Here is a 19,946-nt window from a genome sequence, read left to right as displayed (position 1 = left end):
AATTATTTTATATATTTGTTCTTTTAATTTAATCGCTACAGCGAAATTGGTTGGTCGGAAATTAGTGGATATTTAGGTATATTTTTGAGGGTCTGTCGGTATATTTTATCGATAATTCCGCGGTCACACTGCTGCAAACATGGCGTTCGTTGATTTTTTGTTGTCGTTGTCTAAGAAAATGCAGCTAATTTTGCACTAATAGTGTGTGAAATGTGAAATAAACTCATTCAAGCGAAAGGCCCAAGGCATGCAAATAGAGCACCCGATACCCACTATCCTGCATTGTAGCAATCGTATACAGGAGAGCAACGTTGCCACAGGACCAGGACTGGGTCTGGGGATATGGCTGCGGCTGCTGCAGCACCTGCGAACACAAACGCACCTGCACCGTCGGGCGTTAGCGCTGTCGCCACGGGCATCGGGGCCATTAGTGGCGCTCAGTTTCGCGAAATACACAAAAATACGTGGTTGAAAAGACTGACGGCCGATGGGAAGAAGCTAACCGTTGGGCCCAAGGTAGGTCGCGGGGGCTCCGCTTCACCCCGAACCAATTAATTACTGAAATGACCTTGTCTTTTGCAGAAATCCGAGTGTAGCTGGGTGGTATTCTGCGTGCACGATGACACGGAGGCGCTACTCGAAGGATATGCAGAGCCGCGCCAGGCTGCCGGCCACATGCCCGAGTGGGCGGTATCGTTGCGGGAGACGCTGCACATATCGCACGCCCTGATCCCCAATTCGCACGAGTTTGAATTTGTTGTAACGCTTAGCAATGAAGTGTTGCGCTTTCATGCCGTGTCATGGTAAGCTGCCCCTGCCACACGCAAAATATTTAATTGCTATTGCCCAAACACACAATTCACTTTCGGTTTCGTTGTTTCGTTTCACAGGGAGATTATGCAAGAATGGGTGGAAACGCTGCGTTCGAAGCTACGCGAAATGAAAATTCTATCGCCGCGTGAAAACCTCTACACAAAGTTACCTGAAGTGCGCGCCCCCTTGCTGCCCACACGGGATCCAACATCACCGCTGCCGCCGCCACCGCCAGTGCCGGCGGCCCTTGTGCCGGGCGTGGAGCGTGTGGTGGCTGCACACCAACCGCAGCAGCAGCCACAACATCTTCTGCCAGCGAGTGAACCGGCAGCCTCAAGTCCTGCCACCACTGTGGCTCCAACTGCGGCAGCTGCAGTGCCACCAGCCACAGCCATGTCCAACACATTGACCCAACATCTGCTCAACATGCTCTCCGATCCGATAAGCACCTACAGCGAGCAAATAAGCGAGACGGCGACGACAGTGCCCGATCGGCAGGAGCAGGAGGAAGCCACGGAGGAGTCCCCCCAGCAATTGAACTGCAGCAGTGATGCGGACGTGAACCTGTCGGATGATGAATTTTTGTCCCCGTTACTGCGCAGGGCCTGCATCCTCACGGACAATGGCGTGCGGGTCGATGTTGTGGCAGCCACAGCACAGCGCGCCTCAGCGGGTAAGCAAAATTCTTCGACTTTAATGGAAAATTGTTTAATAATAAAAATATATTTTCATCTTGCAGATCAAATCTTAAATCTGGAACATATGCTGCAATGTGAACGACTAATACCCAGGTAGTAAGATCAGGAGCAGCCCCTTTTTATAGTACCTCCGACATCTGCTGACAGCTCTGCTGCAGGAACTGCAGAACCGCCTCCTTGGTGCTGTCGTTGCCCGTGTAATTCATGACAAAGTGCTTGCGCAGCACCTCCAAATAGCGCAAGCTGGTCAGCGCCAGCTCCTTCTCCTGCGCAGCCAGTTTTCGTTCTATAACCTTGCCATAATGTTCCCTGGCACCGGCCAACAACTTGTCGTAGTCCGTGCAAACCTGCTGCACCACGAGGCTGCGCTGTTGGTGTTTGTAATCAACGATGCGACCACGCAATAGCGCATCGAACAACGTGTCTAACTGCTCCACTTGTTCGACAGCCTTCTCGTCAGGACACAACGGACTGAAGAGTGTTTTAAAGAATTGACTCTTTACTTTGGCATCTGCTTTGGTGGACAGCAGTTTGAGCGCTGTGGTAGCGGAGAAGGCGAGTACTTGCATGTCTCCTTCCTCAGCCAGCGTCTCCTTGTGCATTTTCTTAGAGTTTTTCCTCGACTGCAGCAGTTTTTTCTCCATCAATTGCAGCTCCTTCAGCTCGCTGCTTAAGGCTGCGTTTTGCTGCAACATTTGCTGGTTGCACGCCTCTATGTCCACATCCCCTAGGCTAATCGAAGTGGCGCTCACCCTTTTTCTGGCCAAAGTCTCGGAATTGTCATTATGGGACTTTGGCCTGTGCTCGCAGCGCTCTTTCAGTGCGCGAAAATTCATTTGATAGCTTCTGGGATCCGTAAAGGGATAGCCAATGGTGCTCTTCCTCTTCAGCTGCGAGTGCAGCTGCAGCATCAGCCAATTCCGCTCGAATCTTTCCTCGGACGAGGCCTGATGGAAGATGTTAAGCCAGCGGTTGCAGATGGGTATGATGTGATCCTTGCCCTGCAATTTAACAATCATCTTGCCAACTTCAACCACTTTCTCCACGAACAGCTCGTCCAGCCTTTCCGCAGAGATCGCCATGTCGTTCGATTTGTGTTTAAAATATATTACATCGAGTTTACTTGACGTTTGACTAAAAGTTTTCCTTTCCAGGCCCCAAACATCACGTTCCATGTCCGCTGGAGCTGCTGATAAATCGAAAAGAAAGCCACGGAAGCCACTCGTCGTGTCTCAAGCGACCAGCAACAGCGTTCCAGGCAGCGATGAACCTCAGGACAACATCACAATTATTCAAGTCTCGAATCCAAGTAATGGCCAGGAACAACCGCCCGAATTGCCGCCCAAAAACAACACAATAATAGCTGAAATATTCCGCTTTCCTGACGTTGTTGGCGCTGCCAAAACGAAGGGGAATCAGAAACAGAAGCAACAGCAGCAGCAACGTCCACAGCCGCTGCAGCAGCAAACTCAACCACAACCGCAACACGAATATAAAAGCAACGTACAAATCATTCCGTCCAATGCCAGTACCATTCAAGTGCTGGGCCAACAGCCCAGCAGCAGCAGCAGTAATGCCTACACGACTCCAGTAAAACAGAATGCTTCCAATGCCCCAAACCCACAGGCGGCGACTGCCAATGCCAACACCACCAAGGTAAAGGTGATGAGCGATGGTGAGGCCACCACGGTGGCGGTGTACGGCACTTGCTATCCATCTCCAACTACAATAGCAGCGCCAGCGCCAAGTGGGAGTACCGCCAGTGTCCCCGCCAAGCCCCAGACGACGCCAAAGCTCAGCAAGAAGATAATACTCAGCGCCAACACCTCGGGCATCACGAACATCAGCGTCAACAGTGAACAGAGCAGCGACTCGATCATCAGCGGCAATGTACACTACGAGAAGGTGTTCCTCTCCTCCAGCATACCCATCAGCAGCGGCAGCAGCAGTAGTCCAACGAGGACACAGGACACAGAGCGTGCAGCGAACAGCTCAAACGTGCAAACGCAAACTCCAAGTCAGCCCACGCTTACCAATGGCAGTCCAGCACTGCCGCGTCGGCGCATTGCTTCGCCTGCGGCCCAGCCCGCACCGAGCACTGGCCGTGCCATGCCACAGCTGACGCGTGGCCTGACCGAGCTGGTCATTAGTTCGCGGCCCAGTCGTCGCGACTTTCATTACCTAAAAATGCTCAACACGCCGCTCAGAAGCAAGCCGTCAGCGAAAACAACGAGCGCGGCCAACAACAACATTGAGCAGCAGGCAACGCCCAGCTCCAGCGGTAGTGCAGCTCCGCCTGCACATCGTAACAATGCCGCTGCCATAGCTGCCGACAGTCAAGAGCTGCGCAGGCGCAGCTCATCCACATCAGATGCCCAGGCGCCGCTGCAGCGTAATGCAGGGCCAGCAGGTGCCCAGCCGAACGCGCAACGAAACGAACGAAATGCCAACAACAATGAGCAATTTACACCAGGGCGTGGCGGTTTTCGCATGCAACCGCCGCCTCAGGGTGCTGCCTCGGCTAGCACGAAGCCGAATAGCGCGGGTAATCAGCAGCAATCGCCCAACAAGCGGCTAACGCTGCGCGAACAGCAGGTGATGCAGCTGCGCCGCGAGATTATGCATCCAGGTGGAGTGCGTCTGAATCTGAGGCGCAAGGATTGCGTGGGCTCCATTGCCTGGGTGGAAGCTTTCGGGGGTGTATGGTGAGTGGATAACGTTTATTTTGGAAACCTAAATTATATGCCATTGCTTGCAGGATTGCGGGTTGGAAGCAAAAAGAGCATCCGGTGCTATACAATGCTCTGCACATCGGCGATCAGCTGTTGTCCATCGCAGGCGTAAGCATCAGCAGCGCCACAGAGGCCAATAAGATCATTAGGAACACCAATACGCTATTTGTGAGTGTGACTTTTCCTCTCGTGGTTTGTTGTATTTTTTCTAAGCTTCATTTGTCAGGTCGAAGTGCTGCTGCGTCGCATTCCCTTTGGTCGTGCGTATGCCATACGCCGCGATCGCGAGGGTCAGTGCCTGGGACTCATACGTGATGGCAACACCTCAACGATTGTGGATGTGGTGCCCAACAGCTTGGCCGCGCGTCACGGACTGCCGCCCAAGGTAAGGTCTAACCTTTGGCTATGGTTTGGGCAGGCCTTAATTTCTTCTCTCTTGCAGACCCAATCGTGTGATGGCAATGCGCTGACCTTTTGGATGCTCACTGAGATCAATGGACGGCCGCTGAATTTGTTCTTCAAAGATCTGGAGATACGCGACCGCCTGAATTCGGTGGGACGCGACATATCCATATTGGTGCAGCCTTCGGATTTGATAACCAAGTTGAAGAAGCAGCTGAAGTCGCTGCGTGGCTATAAGGATTATCTAGTGCAGTAGTTGCTGCCTCGTTGGTGCAGTCATTGCATATAAAAGTCCAAGAATGTGGGGCGATTTGATATATTTGTATAGCTGCTAAGAAGCAACTCGAAACTGTTATATGCTGTTAGACTTGAATCACTTTTATTGTATATTGTATAGCTCTGGGCCAGTAATCATTCCAACACCTATACCCAAACCATTCCAATTGGAAGCTGAACGCGTTACCACTATATAGTCAACCTCGTATATGTAGAAACATTTTGATATGAAAAAGGACTACTTAAAGGACTAAACTTAGTACAGAACGAAAGGAAAACCTATATATATTTTTGCAAATTTTTATATAAACTCGTATATACACCACATATATATATATATACATATATCATATACAAATTGATCATTTATAGTTATATATAGACTATATACTATATATATACATAGCTGACACTTTGAAAAGTTACCAAAATTTACAACTCGATTACGTTTTTTGGATGCAACATTATGAGAGAAATTTACACCCAGTATTTAAGCTAATCATTTTGATATACTTTTCGGTTCAGATTCCAGATATTATATACATACATATATATAGAATCTAGTACTAGAGAAAAACCTGTGCAACTTAGTATCCTTATGCAATATTAGAGTGCCTCTGATTTTGTTTGTTTTGAATTGATTGATTCGATTGTTTAATGTTTTCTTTCATGCATAAAACATCTGCGTAACTTTTAAGATGTGATACAAAATGAGTACTCAAATTTTAGGCAATTTTTAAACGGTACATGTATTTGTTGTAAATGCTTTTTGATTTATTTTATATTATATTATATATTATATCATTATTATTATTATGTACACATACGTTTCCAGTGGAGTGGGTAACATATCATTAAAGCAATTCCACATTCACTCACAGACCGTGCCACGTTTTGCCTTTGTGGTGGTCTGCTTCCAGATGCGGAAATTGTAGACATCCGTGTCCAGCGTGGAGTATATAAAGATGGGCATGGAGTTGGACATGACCCAAATGGTGCCCTCATCATCAATCTGAAATGAATAAACAAATGAAACTTAATGGAACAAGGACAACAAAGCTCTTCCCACCGTCAAATCGCTGGGATAAATCATATCGCTGGCATTCGAGTCAACCGTTCCATGGTTCTCCACCGTGAAGGGTTTGCTGCTCTTCCAGCAACCCACGCCATTCCGCTGTATTTCTGCAAAGAAAATCACACCCGTGCGCGGATCGTAGTCGTGCATTGTCGACTGAGTGGATGGACCGCGGCTGCCTAGCACACGGAAATCATTGCCATGATCGGAGCGTGCAGCATTCGACTCCTGCTGCAGCACACGACTGGAGACCACAAACTCATTTGTGCTGGCCATCGGATGGAAGTAGACATCGCGACTGCCGTCCGGCTGCCGCTGACCCAAAGTTGTCGAGAAGATGCCATCGTCCCAGCGGAACACCTGACCGCCAATATCCAAATCGCCAGCCAGCGGATCAAAGTTAAAGTAGTTGTGCTCAAAGGCCCAAATGCGATCATCCGACAGATGGTACACGTACAGGCGGCGGTACACCAGATCCGGAATGTAGGCAAAAGCATCGCCACACTTGTTGGGCTCCACATCGATGGTGAGACTGGCCAGGCCGCGACCAGTCTCCACAAGGCTCTCGGGTATCTCGAAGCGTTTGAGCACACGATCAGTGTTGAGGTCAACAATCCAGATGCTGGGTCGCCGTATCTGCTGGCGGTTATCTGATGAGAATAATTTTTGTTTCGTTTACAAGTTTTGCATTTAACACAAAACAAATTACATGTCGTGTCAAGTAACTGTCAACCCTGAAGATGGGATCATTTATCTAGCCAAATTGATCTTAATAAGATTCCCTCTTGACTCTTTCCCAGGGCTGCATAGCAGTTAAGGGCAAGCAACCCTCTCTCTATCCATTCCCGATTCCAAATGGTTAACTAAATAAACTTCCCTTAGGTAAAATATTACCCATAACAACTAATAATAGCAAACAATGCCTCATTAAACACCTTCTAACAGTCCCACCGCACTGGATATAAATAATTTCCAATAAATAATGCACCAACACCAAGGTAAGGTGACGACGCCCGCTTCTATAATTACTAATGTCAGGCAGGTATCAAACCTAACATATGGCTGTCTGCCTCATGCAATGCAAATTTCTACCAATAATTGAGCTTTTGGCATAGCACAAAAGCTGATTAAGTAATTGGAAACGAAAACGTACTTCAGGATGCGAACCATTGAGGCCTGGAACTTACTTGGGTACTCCAGCATGCCGGTGTCAATGAACCATAAACGCTGACAGGCATCCACGGTGGTCCGATAGACCGAGACCAGATTCTGCGAACTCTCATTAAACTGGTTCAGCGAGAAATTTGGATAGGCGTGCAGCTTGGGGCTTTGTTCTCTGCCATCGCGCGTCATGTCGATGTAGTTCAAGGTCGACGGGATGCCGACACGCCGCCTGGGCATCGTGACGAAGAGGCGTCCCCGGTAATGGGTTGCGCCCATTGGCACGTTGTTATAGGGAATGTACGGAGCATCGGCGTTATCAGTGTTGCTGCCAATGCGCGATCGAACGCCCTGGGGGCTGTCGCGGGAGGTCAAACTTTCACGTTTGCCACGCGAATACTTTCCTGGAAACACAACCGGAGCTGGAAAATGTAAAGTACACAAATTAATTTTTTTTGTTCCATTCGTTTTGGGTTATCTGAGCGCTACCTGAACTGAGTGGCCTGTCGGGCCTGCTGGTGCCCTGGTGGCCTTGATTGCCCGGAACAACGTTAAGGCCATCTCCGCGATTGTAAAAGTCCATCTGCTTCCATTTGAAGACCTCAATCATGCCATCGCCTTGCACAATCAAAAACAATTGCGGCAATCCGATTAGGCAGATGAGTAAGTGTGAAGATAGCATAATTCGTTTGTAGTCCGTGAAACCAACTAACCGTTAAGCTCCAGCATCCGCCTTGCTTGGCTGAGAACTGAGACTGAGATTCCATCCATTTCCCATATTTCGAATTACGTGCGCCCAGCTCAAAAGTTTAATATTTGATAAGAGAATGTATTTGATGTGTGCTCTGAGAGCCATGAAACCGGTTTTATATTTATTCTAACAGCTCTAGAAACTGCGAGAGCTAACCAGACTTTGGGAGAAATTCAATCCACTAGAAGTCAGATAACCACGGGGCGCAACATTTGATTTTAAATTCTGAGAGAGCCAAATCTGGTGAATCGATAACGCCGGCCCATTCGACTGCCATACTGCAACACTGGACAAAATACAGGGTGACCGTAATGGGAACGTAACCCTTGGGCACTAATCAAATAGTATACTATTGTATACTGAAAAGAAACAGTTTTAAACATGTGAAAAGACAAGTCATTCTTTATGTTCAAAAACCATTTCGAAATGGTGTGTGCCAATGACGGTTCACGAGGTTCACCTTTTTAAATCGAGAGGGGCTAAGCTCGTTATTTTCCACAGTATATTTCCGGTATATTTGGAAAATGGATAGGTATATTTCGGCACTAACCAAATAGTATAGTATATAGTAAATATATAGTATTTGGTTAGTGATTTCGGTAAGAGGGTAAATGGGCGGTCATACTGCACCATGCACAATAGGCAGAAGGGTATATTATATACTTTTGGGGATATTTTAACTACGAATATTAGTTCAATGAGTCCCATCCCAACTTACATTGAATTCCATCACCATTTACGTATTCTACTGTTGTCAAAATAATTTGTATGGGCCAGCAACATGCTGCGAAAAGTGAGCAGCACTGTTCCCCAATATTTGGCACTGAATAAGCTACATTTATTCCCATGGAGTAATGGATATCCTCGAACAGAGGAAATTGAATGCAAAAACAAATTATTCTGTGTTGGTGAGCCAGCTGATTATGGATACCGAGAATATATGCCGTACATTTTTACATAAAAACCATATGAGAAGGTTAAAAGAATGTCAGTCTAAAACAAAGTCATTGTTAATGTTAAAAAGCAGCTGGGAAAAAGTAATATTAATATTAATTATAGCAAATAGGGTACACAAGTGCCCTTACCATACTATTCTATCGGTTGGCCAGCAACACATTGTCAAATGACGTTACATTCCAATCCCACCTACGTAACATAATGCTATTTGTTTTGATTGACTCTTTTAGTTTTAACCTTATTTTGCAATCAATCCAATAAAGATTAGTCATGATAGGCAGCCAATCTTGTGGAGAATCGAATGAAAATTCGAGTAAAATTCAAGTTTTAAAGCTGAGAGGCCTACCCAACTGGTAATATTGAACAGAAAATCAAAGTCGAGGAAACTGATTTAAGAGTTACGGTATATTTACAGTATATTTTCAAAATTCAAGGGTATATTTCAGTATGTTTCCGAGAGTCTGTCGGCATATATTATCGACGATTCCGCGGTCACACTGCCTGGCAGAAAAATTGCAATTGCAGCAGCGAAACAAAACGAAAATCCCAAACAAATCCACTTGCAAACTAAATATAAAATAAAACTGCAACGCAGTCAAACTACTTGGTAAACGGATGGAACTGTAATAAAGACACGCAACAGAGTATTGGCAGGGAAAGGCGAACTTATTGTCGCGCGCGTTGTGGGGGAAAACGCGTTGCGTTCTTTTCCATTTTGTGTGTGTTACCTTACAGCACACACACGCACGAACGCGAACACACACACAACACACATCCGCGGCCACATACACACCAACGACCAGAGGCAAAGGCGACGAGTGAAAGTGGAAGTGCATCTATCTGTGATTTGATTTGTATAATAATGCGTCGCGCATACGCAAATTTCGGTTGCACCAAAGATTAACAAGTGATCCTTGGTACGGAGTGGGATTGGGGACTCGGACTCGAATTCGGTTTCCAAGTGTAACAACAAACGAAGTGAAATCGAATGGCCGAGCAAGTGGAAAATGCGTTGGCGTTGACGCACACCAAAGAAATGCTGCCCAAGTGTTCCGATTTGGAGGCGTCAGAGGAGGCGGCACTCAGCTCTGGCAGCGAAGAGGAGCCCCCAGACAACGGGGAGGCTATTAACGGTGAACTGGACGCTTCCTGCTACCATGTGAGCATGAAAATGTCCATCGATGCGGCCACACCGCGCCTATGTGGCGAGCTTTTTGTGCCGTTGAAATGTGATGCCCTGGCGGCTGCACTGCCTGTTGCCCTGGGCGCTGCCGCCGCCGCTGATGCTGACACCGACGCAGATGCTGCTGCTGACGATGCCTCTGCCAGCACGCTTACCCCCGCCCATGCTCACGCCAAAGTGGCTGCACAGCTGCCGTCGCCACCGCCCAACCAGGCGATGCCGGCACGGAGCGGCACGCCACCGTGCCAGCTGTTGGAGCGTCTCAATTTCCCAGAGGGCAACATTATCAACACGCTGCACACGATCCTGGCCCTGCCGCCATTCGATCCATATGCACCGCCACCCAAATCGGACGTTGTCTACAAGGATGTGGTGTCGTTGATGCAATGGAGCCTGCGTGATGATAACGCCATCGAGCTGGAGCTGAGTGACAAATTGTTGCACGAGTGCGAGCACAAGAGCAACGATCCCAACGAGGAAGCGCGCTCGTATTTGGTAAGAGTAGAGAGAGAGATCTTGATGGATCAGTGATAATGCTTTATTCCTGCTCTTAAGATGGCCATTGAGAACATGAGACTGTTCTCGGAGGATCCAAAGAATCCGCTGCGCGATGCCGATGGACAGCTGCGTGCAATTACGGTGCGTTTGCCCCCCACACAAGAGAGTGCCATGCCCAGTGCATAATAATCCTAATGGGTTTTAGCTTTATTTTCAGAATCTTGCCTTTATATTTGTGAAGCATCGCAAGGATGAGTTCTTCACATTCTGTTCCTGCAAGGAATGTCTCGAATATCGCGAAACCATTATGGCCATCATGATGGATCAATTTAAGGCTGCACACATGGTGGTTATGCTGCTAGATGTATTAATTAAGGCCTACAGCCCCATGTTGAAGTAAGCAGAAAAACAAACCAAAGCCAAAATAAACTTTTGTTTATTTCTTTTTGCTTTTCCTAGAAACGATGCTGCCTATAACAAATTTGAGAAGCTGCTTGAATGCAATAAGGAAATATATTGGATTACCAGCGGCTATCTATACGATAAGAATGCCGAATATCTTGATTTTATTGATGACACAGCGATCTCCGACAACATGATATTAGTGCTATTCAGCGCCATGTAAGTGGAGCCGTCTGCCTCATTGTTTATTTATCTCTGCTGACTGTCATTCGATGCTCTAGTTTGATGGCCAACAACCCGATGCTTTTGCTGCAAATACTCGCCTACAATGTGGAATGCATTGTGAAGGCATTCTCCGAGGGCATGATTGAGATTGCCCTAAATATACAGGAGAACGAAAAGATATCCGCCGAGAGGATGCTGACATGTAAGTCGATAATAACTAATTAATTGTTTAAACTATTAATTAATCTCTCTCTATCCCACACGTTCAGATATACTTGATGGCTACTCTGACTTGAATTGCATCTCACAGAAAATTTCGCTTAGTTTGTTTGCGTTTGAGAATGATTTCCTGCGCAAGTTTAAGCTGTCGTGGGTGCTGCTGTGCCAGCGCTTGTTTCAGCAGCATGTCTTTACGCCGCTGGGGGATACCATGCTGGCGTGCATTCTGTCGCTGAAGGAGGCCGCACCCTCGGCGCAGACGACGGCGCTGATCAAGCGCTATATGCTGTTCGATGAGCACATGCATTCGATTGAACGCCGCTGGACGGACATTTGGATCGAGCTTAACAAGTTTAACTTGTCGGACACGGAGCACGATCGTCGGATGGGCCTCTTGGATGTGTATAACATATTCGACAAGGTCGTCCTAGATGCCACCTCCTTCTCCCTGCCCGACATAAGCGACGATGAGTTCATCGACTTTCAACGCATTGTCGATCGTCAGCTGGCCTGGAAGAACATTATGGCCTTTACGAAATTGAAGTGGCCCGATGGCTTTTACGATCCACCCAACAAGCTCGTGCACGAGGATCTATGCAAGAAGTGTAATTCGCTGCTGGAACACCATCATGAGTACGATCTGTACACCTTTTACTTAATGTTTCCCTTATTAATGTTCGTTTTTTCCTTGTGGCAGGAACTGCAAATGCATCACTTGTTCTATTGCCGGCACACCGCTGCGTCCGCGGCTGGCTGGCCATTGTGCCAAGTGCACGACGCTTGGGATTGTCGAAAAGGATCCAAAGCTCATGAAGTCCAAAATTCTCAGCACCTGTACCAGCGATGAGGCTAAGCACAATGCGGCAACGGCAGCGGCAGCCAGCACCAGTTTGGCAGCCCAGCAGCGCCGCTGCAACGAGCTACCACCCGACACAGCTGTCGATGAGCAGCCCAGCAGCAGTGGCGCGGTCTTCCGACGACAGTCGGAGACCGATGTGCTTCGCACAACATATCACATTGCATGGGCCGTGTTCCAGCATTTGACCACTCGCAAGCGCTATCGACACGAGGCCATCGAGTCTCAGTACTTTTGCGGCGAGAATTGTCGCGTTTCCGCCTGCCAATTGGCACGCAAAATTCTTGCCAATCAATTGTCGCCGCCACTGACAAAGTATTTGCTGCGCTGCTTTCAGCCGCTCTCGTTTACGCGCGAAGAGCTGCGCTCCACGCTGCCATCGCTGATGTTCTTCAATCGCAAGCTGGCGCCGAGTCCCGCCGAGCTGCAGGAGCTTAAGAATCAGCACTATGTGTACAAAACCTACTGGACCTTTGTCCTGTCCATCTATGCCAACTTCTTTGTCAAATTCAACTCGAACAGCACGGACTTTAAGCATCTGGAGCTACTCAAAGGTGATCTACGGCTGCGTCTGAATAGTGTTGTTGGCGACAAGGACGATGGTCGATTCGAGCAGTTTCTAGCACAGGTTATTGGGTAAGCTATCAGCTGCCAGATATCAATGAACTCCACTCTAAAATGTGTATATTTTTGCTTGCAGCTACTCTCCCTTCAAAATCACCGATGAGTAAGTTGTGAACATATTTTTTATCGCTGATTTAAAGTGTATATCGGGCAAGGGAAAGCAATCTTGTCTCCTGCTTGACTGCTTGAAGTCACTCTCCTGTAACATGGCAGACGCGACGCCCCTTGTTGATGCTGTAGTTTAACGTCCAAATCCGGATCGACGCCCAACGCTCTGTCACAATGTTTAGTTACGTGAAATATTCGATTGCTGAGAGCGAAGCTTTAACTGGTACCAGGGGAATGTGTTGCCAATCCGAATGGGAAGTTATGTGGCAGCAATTATAGAAGATTTCTCCGTGCTTTATGCTACTTAGAAGGAGCTTTCAAAGTTCTTTCATCCCACAAGAGCCTATTTAGACTCGTTTGCAAAAGAGTGATTACGCTGAATCAACTCGAGCCACACTAAAGTTTCTCACAGATTTACACTAACGTTGGAGGCATAGAGAGAGTGCTGAACACACCGGTTGACCTAACAGGACCTTTAATTTGATTAATAATATTGTTAATATAAGTAAACATAGGCGGCTGCTGCATAAGGTTCAACTGAAACACATACTGATTCCACTTTAATTGACTTAAAATATTTGAATATTTGTAATAATTCTACGCACTTGTCGTCTTTCTGCTCCCATTTGCAGTTTCACGCTGGGAGATGCCAACATAGAGAAGATGCAATTTGGCGTTGATCAACTGATGATGTTGCACGACTCACAGATAATGTAAGTGTCAAAATACCCTGGTGTGGGGCACCGCCTAATCTTAATTTTGCCTTGCAGCAAACGCACCAAGCCGGACAGCACCACTGGCTTGGCCTCGTCCAAGTCCAAGACGAGTGACATGACCATGACGCAGCCGGGCGGACGTGCCAACAATGGAGGTGGATCCAAAAAGAGCAAAGAGAAGATGCGCAAGTGTAAGTCGTGTAGGAATATCACACATGAAACATTTAATCATTTGATGATCCTTAGGCTGTGCTGACTATGCGGACATTGGGGAGCCGTGCAAGGAAAATCACTCGAAGAAGCGCGTCAAGAAGGAGTGCAGTCATGCGCGCTACAACGAGACACGCGATCGCCTTCGCAAGAAGTTGTCGCAGATTGTCAACGATCGGAAGAGCAAGAATGCCCAAGAGGCGAGCACACCGCCCACAGTTGCTGCTGCCTCTCCAGCTCCTGCTCCTCCTGCAGCCGCGCCAGCCAAGGCCAAGCCGAAGCCAGAGCCTGAGGCGGTGGCATCCGCAGCAAACCCACCAAAACGTCCACCCAAAGCAGAGTCCGTGCAGAATCAACCTCCAACGCTGAAAGTTTGTGCCACAGCGCAGCTGCAGTCGAGTCTGTCTGCGCCAGCGGTAGCACCCCCGTCAGCAGCCCTTAACGAGATGGGAGATGAGGGCAAGCGGAACAACGATAGTCTGCTGTGCCTCCACAGCCTCTGCAAGAGCATACCTGTGCAGCCGGATGCAGCCACAGTTGCGGATTGTAATGATGCGGATGCGGATGATGATGATGAGGATGAGGGTGGAGTCGATGATGATGAGAGCGTGGCAGTTGAGGGCGAAAGCAACAGCAATAGCAACAGCTATCCCGGCGACTACACCAAGGAGGAGATGATGCACGACTTTGCCGAGTTCCTGGGCAGCTACACGCGCGAACAGGATCAGCAGCGTTGGATCAACGAAACGTTGAACTTCATCGAAGGCAAGTCACAGCAGCCGCAGACCATGAATCCGAAGAAGGCGGCCAAAAAGGCCAAGCAGAAGCAGCGAAGGGAAGAGGAGAAGCGAATCAAGGAGCTGGAGGATTTGCGCAGCCAATTCCTGGGCATCTACTTCAAGGAGTTCGTGGACAAGTACGAGATGAAGGCTCTGACGGCTGCTGGCGGCCGAAAGCGCGAGAAGAAGCGCATCAGCGAGCTGGAGGCCAACATTAAGAATCTCCAGCGAGCCAAGGGCAAGGTGGAGACGGGCATTCTGGAGCTAATAGCCACCGTGAAGCAGGCCAATAGCGAGTTCAAGTTCTCCTATCTACCCACAAAAGAGCAGCAGCTGGCCAAGCTGGATGAGATTGTCAAGGGGCGTTGTACGAGTGCCGCAAAGCCAACACCAGCACCAGCGGCGACTAACACGCTGTTTAGCGGCGCCTTCTTTCCGGGACAACAGAACACTCCGCCAGTGTGCTACTCTCCGCCCCAGCAGCAGCAACAGCAGCAGCAACAACTTTTCCATTCCATCACTGCCGATCCCTCGAAGCGCATTGTGACCATACGACGTGTTCAACTGCCCCATCCGGGGGCCGAGCAGCAGGTGACTGTTGTCGCCAAAGGCAGCTCACCGCACGAGGATAAGCTGCTCTACACATTCGTCAACGGGCATATGGTGGCCTCTGCACATCCCGAGGCGGCAGCTGCATCTGGTAGCTCGCAGCAGCCAGCGCCCAGTGTGCCGGAGAAGAGTGCCAAGGCTAAGAAGAAAGAGGCTAAGCGTGCAGCGGCAGCGGCTGCTGCTAATGCGGCTGCCACAGCTGCTGCTGCTGCTGCTGCTGCTGCTGCCGCCGCTGCTGCAAATGCTGCCGCTGCTGCGGCCGCTGAAAAGGAAGCCAAGAGTCAAAACGTCGCCAAGACCAGCAAAAAGCAACAGAAAAAGAAAGCTGTGGCTGCTGTTGTGGGTTCCTCGAGTTCTGCCTCTAACAACAGTTCCAAATCCCACACGCCTCAGAGCAGTGCCGTCAACACGCGAGAGAACTCCGTCTGCAGCATGCCACCCAAGGCTGCAGCGAGCAAAAAGAGTGCCAAGACTGCGCCGGTGGTGAAACCCATTAAAGCGCGGCCACAGCCCACCGAGGCGAAGGTTACGCCCTTGCCAGAGCCCCCCAAAAGACAAAAGCGCGTCAAGCCCCGGCTGGAACAGGGACAGCTTGACAATAATCCATTCAAGTCGCTTCACATGCAGGACTCCTCGGAGGGTGATTGTTCCACCAGCAGCGAAACGGAGGAGAGTCCAACCCTGCCTCCCCCACCACCTCCCAAGGCCGCTCCCAAAGTGTCAGCGCCTAAGCAGACGCCTGCTCCAGCTGTCGCTCCATTGGCCAGCAAGTCGAAAGCAGCTGCCACGCCAGCGCCTGCTGCTGTCAAGCATGTGAAGCAGTCGGAGACTGTGCCACAAAAGTCACAACAAACGCAGGCTTCCAAGCAGCCTACGCAGACGAGTGCTAATACACGCAAGGGCGTTGCTGCCTCAAGCAAGACGGGGCAGCAGCAACAGCAGCCACAGCAGCAGCAGCAGCAGCAGCACCCCAGCAAGAGCCAGTCGCAGCGCAGCACAGATTCTTCGAGAAAGCAAAAGGCTCAGGGGCAGTCCGATCGTCAGCAGCAGCAGCCACACCAGCAGCAGCAGCCACACCAGCAGCAGCAGCAGCAGTCGCAGGCCCATCAGCAGCAGTCCACACGCGGTGGTCGTGGCAGCGGCAGATCGAAGCCACAGCAGCAGCAACACTCGGATTCCATTTCAAATGTGGGTGAAGCCAGTGCAGCGCCCAGCGGTGCAGCAAAGCGATCGCAACGCGGCAAGCGCGGACATCGCCAGAAGCAGGGTACGTGCCGAACTCCACTTTAACAGCACACAAGTCTTTTAATTACCTTTTTTACTCTAGAAGATCTCTCTGGCATTCCACACAATATGGGCTATTTTAATCCCAACGAAGTTGCCATTCCACCGGCCATGTCACATGCTCCTGGCAGTGCTGGTAGTGGCAGCTATGCGAGCACTTTGGCCCAGCAAATGCAGCACTTGCGCATCAGCAATCCCTCCTCCTCCGCCTCCACATCGAAGCTACAGCAGCAGCAGCAGCAGTCGCCCAATTGCAGCATTATGGATCAGCTGAATCGTGGCGTACAGGTGGAGCATCTCTCCCTACCGCCAGGCATTACGCTGACCAAAGTGGATCCGGCCAAAAGTGAGCAGCTGCGCCAGAAGAGCGAATCCATTCGACTGCTGTCCAAGCCGTTGGTTGATCAGCCGCAACAGCAGAACCAGCACCAGCTGCATCTCCAGCAGCATAACTTCCAACAGTCACAGCTCATGGCTGGCTACTATGGTGCAGCAGGTGCCTCTGGCATGGATCCCAATGCTGTCATCATGGTGGAGGCCAATCCACGTCCCAATCGTAATAGCCAGTCCTTTGTCGCCTCCAATGTGGCAGCGGCTGCCTCGGCGGCAAGTGTCAGTGGCAGTGGCAAATCCTCGCGACGTCGTCGTCGCAATCGTGGCAAGTCCGGCGGTGGCAGTGCTAGTGGCGGGAACTCTGGCGGCGCCAATAAGCAGCGTAGCGGAGGACCTGGAGGGGAACACCAAAAGTCTGCCGCTGCAGCAGCACATGCAGCGACCATTGAGGCCAATGCCGCTGGCAACATCATTACGCTGCGTAATCCAATGTTCCATTCGGGCAACGGACCAACAGCAGCAGTAGCCGGCGGCGGCAGCATGATGCCAACCAATCCGAATCCCATGCCAGCGCCAGGTTAGTGAAGCCCTCGCCCCTTTAAGGCTATTTATATTGAAAATTGTCCCCCATTTGCAGCACGAAAATTTGGCGGTGGCTTGCCCGCTGCAGCCCCACCGATGGGTGGCATTGATCCACCTGCGGCGATTATTAAGAATGAGAACGGAATGTTCACCATACGCAATCCGGCGCTGCATCAGGCTGTCACCAATGGCCTGGCCATGGGCGGCTTCCGTCAGTTTAGCAGCAATGTCAGCTACTATACGCCACAGGAGGCTGCGGCTGAGGCAGCGCGTGCCACACAGCAGAAGCATCAGCAGCAGCAGCGACAGCAAGCTGCAGCTTCCAGCCATAGCAGCAGCAGCAGCTCCTCTGTGGCAGCGGCATCCAGCGATTTCTCATACTTCTCGAGTGGTTCGGTTGGCAGCGGCAGTACCAGTGGCGGCAGCAATGGCAACGGGACGCACAACAATATCAGTATTAGCTGTACAAACGTTCCCCTGGGCAGTGGCAGTGGCAGCAGTGGTTCCGCCAACAGCCCCGGACGACTGATGGGCGAAGCGGCGGTCATTGCACGTCCCAAGCAGTCGCAAAAGTGTCTGTCGGCGATTGGCAGCGAGCTGAAACAAAAGACCAAAGACAGCCACTCGACAGCAGCCGCAACGAGCCAATGGTCCACCTATGGTCAGACGCAACAGCAGCCAGAGTATGGTCCAGCCGGCGTGGGACCAGGCGGTTCCGTCTTGCAGGAGAAATACCAGCAGTCGAGCTACTACAACGGCTTCGATGTCTTCTCCGCCGGCCCGTCCCAGGTGCCATGCGGCGGGCAGGGACAAGGCGACTGCCATATGCATCATAGCTGTGGCGACGACTCACCGCCGCCCACCATCACTGGTTTCAATTCCTACCTTGAGGGCATACCCAACACCGGCGTCATAAGCTACGACGACGCTTCCTTCCTCAAGAACTTGATACCGGGACAGCATCTCAACAACGAGGTGTGTGCAGAGCAATGGTGGCCATCCTATGCCTCCTATTTCAACTACTTTCAGAATCAGCGTCAGCATCAGCGACATGAACATGGACATGGACAGAGGCCAGCCCATGCCCCCTACAATCAATATTATGAGAGTCAGAACCAGGGGCAGAATCAGGGTCAGGATCAGGGTGCAAGCTTTAAAGATTACACCGCAAACGTGGCCGAGCAAATGAAAAAGAATATTTCATCATTTTGTTTTTCATATTTTTCGTCTTGATCGAAGCTTGAGGACATATTTAACGTTGTACAACACTACAACTTCAGCGAAAGAAAGAATATAAAATAAATATAACGGGCATTGTGGTTGCCTTATTCCATTGGGGCAGTTCCTAAATTTACTTCAGAAAGCGTTAGAAAACATGCCAAATAATACTCTAGGAAGCAGAGACAACTGAGGATCTCATTTTAAAGATCTAACTTAGGTGTTTAGCTGCAACAAGCTCTTAAACCAGTGAATATCTCTCTTCCTTTTCGCAGGTCTCGATACACAATATCTCGGAGTCTAACTTTACGCGCAACAACACATCGCCATCGCCGCATCGCGTGGAGATAACCAGTGTGTTTGGCAATCGTGTGCACTCCTCCAATGCCAATCCCTACGAGCAGCAGTCATCGCAAACGGGGGTCTCCTCCAGCGGCAGCTACTGCGATAGCGTAGGCGCAGACTATGGCAGTGGTGAGTGGCAAACAGAGAGAGCGAGAGAGAGATGAAAACCTAACCTCAATGTTTCCTTTTTGCAGATTCCCACCTGTTTGTGCAGAGCGGCATGATGCCACGACTGTCACAGGCGACGGCGGGTCCGGGACCGGATCCATTTGTCTATGACTTTGAGCCGGCCAGTCAGCAGTCCAAAGCAGCCAGTGTGGCCAGCGATTTGAATGAGTTTCTGCGCCGCAGTCCGCTGAGCCAGCGCACGTCACCCTACAGTCCCGACGAGAATGCGGCAGCTCTGGAGACATTTGTCCAGAATATGAACGCCCTGCAGATAGCGAGCGATGCTGAGCAGTGCTCGCGTCTGAATGGAACTGGTGGCGGCCCAAATGATGCAACCGTGGCGGATGCAACAGCTGGAGGCGCAGCCGCCGCTGCCTCCTGGTGGTAAACACACAAACACACATACAATCCCGGATGGAGCTGGCACACACACACACATCCAAGCGGTAGCCACGCCCCGTTACGCAGACATTTCATTGATAAGATAAACGAAAGAAACAAAAAAACAGGAAAAGGATCCAAGAAATGATTCAAAAAATGGCTTAAAAGTCAATTTCGATGTTTCAACAAAAAAGCAGAAAAAAAACACAAAAAATAAAAGAAAATTTACTTAGATGGAACTCTTGATCTACGAGAAGATAAATATGTGATAATAATTGGTTTTTAGTTTTAATTGTTATATTTCTTTTTTTTTTTAATTTTCTGCTAGTAATTATTTAAAA

At 49.7% G+C, this 19,946-nt stretch overlaps 4 protein-coding genes across 7 annotated transcripts; 2 read left to right on the top strand and 2 right to left on the bottom strand.

Moving 5' to 3' along the window:
• Positions 1–121: 121 nt before the first annotated feature.
• LOC117589805 (bromodomain-containing protein 4) lies at positions 122–5,728 on the top strand. Its single transcript, XM_034282017.1, has 8 exons — positions 122–516; positions 583–803; positions 891–1,486; positions 1,553–1,604; positions 2,666–4,216; positions 4,270–4,411; positions 4,470–4,628; positions 4,686–5,728. Exons 1-8 carry the CDS (start codon positions 343–345, stop codon positions 4,899–4,901), a joined length of 3,111 nt encoding a protein of 1,036 aa, XP_034137908.1. The 5' UTR covers positions 122–342; the 3' UTR covers positions 4,902–5,728.
• LOC117589821 lies at positions 1,531–2,608 on the bottom strand. The gene has a single exon (XM_034282052.1). It carries the CDS (start codon positions 2,591–2,593, stop codon positions 1,631–1,633), a length of 963 nt encoding a protein of 320 aa, XP_034137943.1. The 5' UTR covers positions 2,594–2,608; the 3' UTR covers positions 1,531–1,630.
• LOC117589813 (L-dopachrome tautomerase yellow-f2-like) lies at positions 5,003–7,901 on the bottom strand. The gene is made up of 4 exons (XM_034282041.1): positions 7,647–7,901; positions 7,184–7,579; positions 5,991–6,646; positions 5,003–5,933 (listed from the first exon to the last, which is right to left on the bottom strand). Exons 1-4 carry the CDS (start codon positions 7,837–7,839, stop codon positions 5,793–5,795), a joined length of 1,386 nt encoding a protein of 461 aa, XP_034137932.1. The 5' UTR covers positions 7,840–7,901; the 3' UTR covers positions 5,003–5,792.
• Positions 7,902–9,356: 1,455 nt separating this feature from the next.
• LOC117589803 lies at positions 9,357–19,800 on the top strand. 4 transcript variants are annotated; one of them, XM_034282013.1, is made up of 16 exons: positions 9,357–10,543; positions 10,604–10,687; positions 10,764–10,942; positions 11,006–11,167; positions 11,230–11,375; positions 11,443–12,025; positions 12,090–12,884; positions 12,949–12,975; positions 13,613–13,693; positions 13,751–13,887; positions 13,943–16,395; positions 16,453–16,561; positions 16,622–17,488; positions 17,549–18,468; positions 18,987–19,185; positions 19,251–19,800. In XM_034282013.1, exons 1-16 carry the CDS (start codon positions 9,854–9,856, stop codon positions 19,610–19,612), a joined length of 7,794 nt encoding a protein of 2,597 aa, XP_034137904.1. In that variant the 5' UTR covers positions 9,357–9,853; the 3' UTR covers positions 19,613–19,800. The 4 variants fall into 4 exon arrangements, with proteins under 4 accessions (XP_034137904.1, XP_034137905.1, XP_034137903.1 ...); XM_034282014.1 differs by having other exon boundaries at positions 10,752–10,942; positions 13,943–16,250; positions 16,449–16,561; XM_034282012.1 differs by having other exon boundaries at positions 10,752–10,942; positions 16,625–17,488.
• The last annotated feature ends 146 nt before the right edge of the window (positions 19,801–19,946 follow it).

The sequence above is a fragment of the Drosophila guanche genome, unplaced genomic scaffold (assembly GCF_900245975.1).
Source record: "Drosophila guanche unplaced genomic scaffold, DGUA_6, whole genome shotgun sequence".
In the NCBI taxonomy this organism is placed as follows: domain Eukaryota; kingdom Metazoa; phylum Arthropoda; class Insecta; order Diptera; family Drosophilidae; genus Drosophila; species Drosophila guanche.
Note: the sequence above shows the minus strand (reverse complement) of the source record. Positions and strands in the feature narration are given on the sequence as shown.

What these genes read in the sequence shown, in the direction of transcription:
- LOC117589821 (XM_034282052.1), bottom strand. Translation starts at nt 2,593, where the DNA reads ATGGCGATCTCTGCGGAAAGGCTGGACGAGCTGTTCGTGGAGAAAGTG.
- LOC117589803 (XM_034282011.1), top strand. Translation starts at nt 9,854, where the DNA reads ATGGCCGAGCAAGTGGAAAATGCGTTGGCGTTGACGCACACCAAAGAA. An exon ending in TTAGTGCTATTCAGCGCCAT is followed by an intron (nt 11,168 to 11,229) that starts GTAAGTGGAGCC and finishes TCGATGCTCTAG; the next exon opens with TTTGATGGCCAACAACCCGA. An exon ending in TTGCACGACTCACAGATAAT is followed by an intron (nt 13,694 to 13,750) that starts GTAAGTGTCAAA and finishes TTTGCCTTGCAG; the next exon opens with CAAACGCACCAAGCCGGACA.
- LOC117589805 (XM_034282017.1), top strand. Translation starts at nt 343, where the DNA reads ATGGCTGCGGCTGCTGCAGCACCTGCGAACACAAACGCACCTGCACCG. An exon ending in AGCTAACCGTTGGGCCCAAG is followed by an intron (nt 517 to 582) that starts GTAGGTCGCGGG and finishes TGTCTTTTGCAG; the next exon opens with AAATCCGAGTGTAGCTGGGT. An exon ending in CGCTTTCATGCCGTGTCATG is followed by an intron (nt 804 to 890) that starts GTAAGCTGCCCC and finishes TTCGTTTCACAG; the next exon opens with GGAGATTATGCAAGAATGGG.
- LOC117589813 (XM_034282041.1), bottom strand. Translation starts at nt 7,839, where the DNA reads ATGCTATCTTCACACTTACTCATCTGCCTAATCGGATTGCCGCAATTG. An exon ending in CGACAGGCCACTCAGTTCAG is followed by an intron (nt 7,580 to 7,646) that starts GTAGCGCTCAGA and finishes TACATTTTCCAG; the next exon opens with CTCCGGTTGTGTTTCCAGGA. An exon ending in CGGCATGCTGGAGTACCCAA is followed by an intron (nt 6,647 to 7,183) that starts GTAAGTTCCAGG and finishes TATTCTCATCAG; the next exon opens with ATAACCGCCAGCAGATACGG.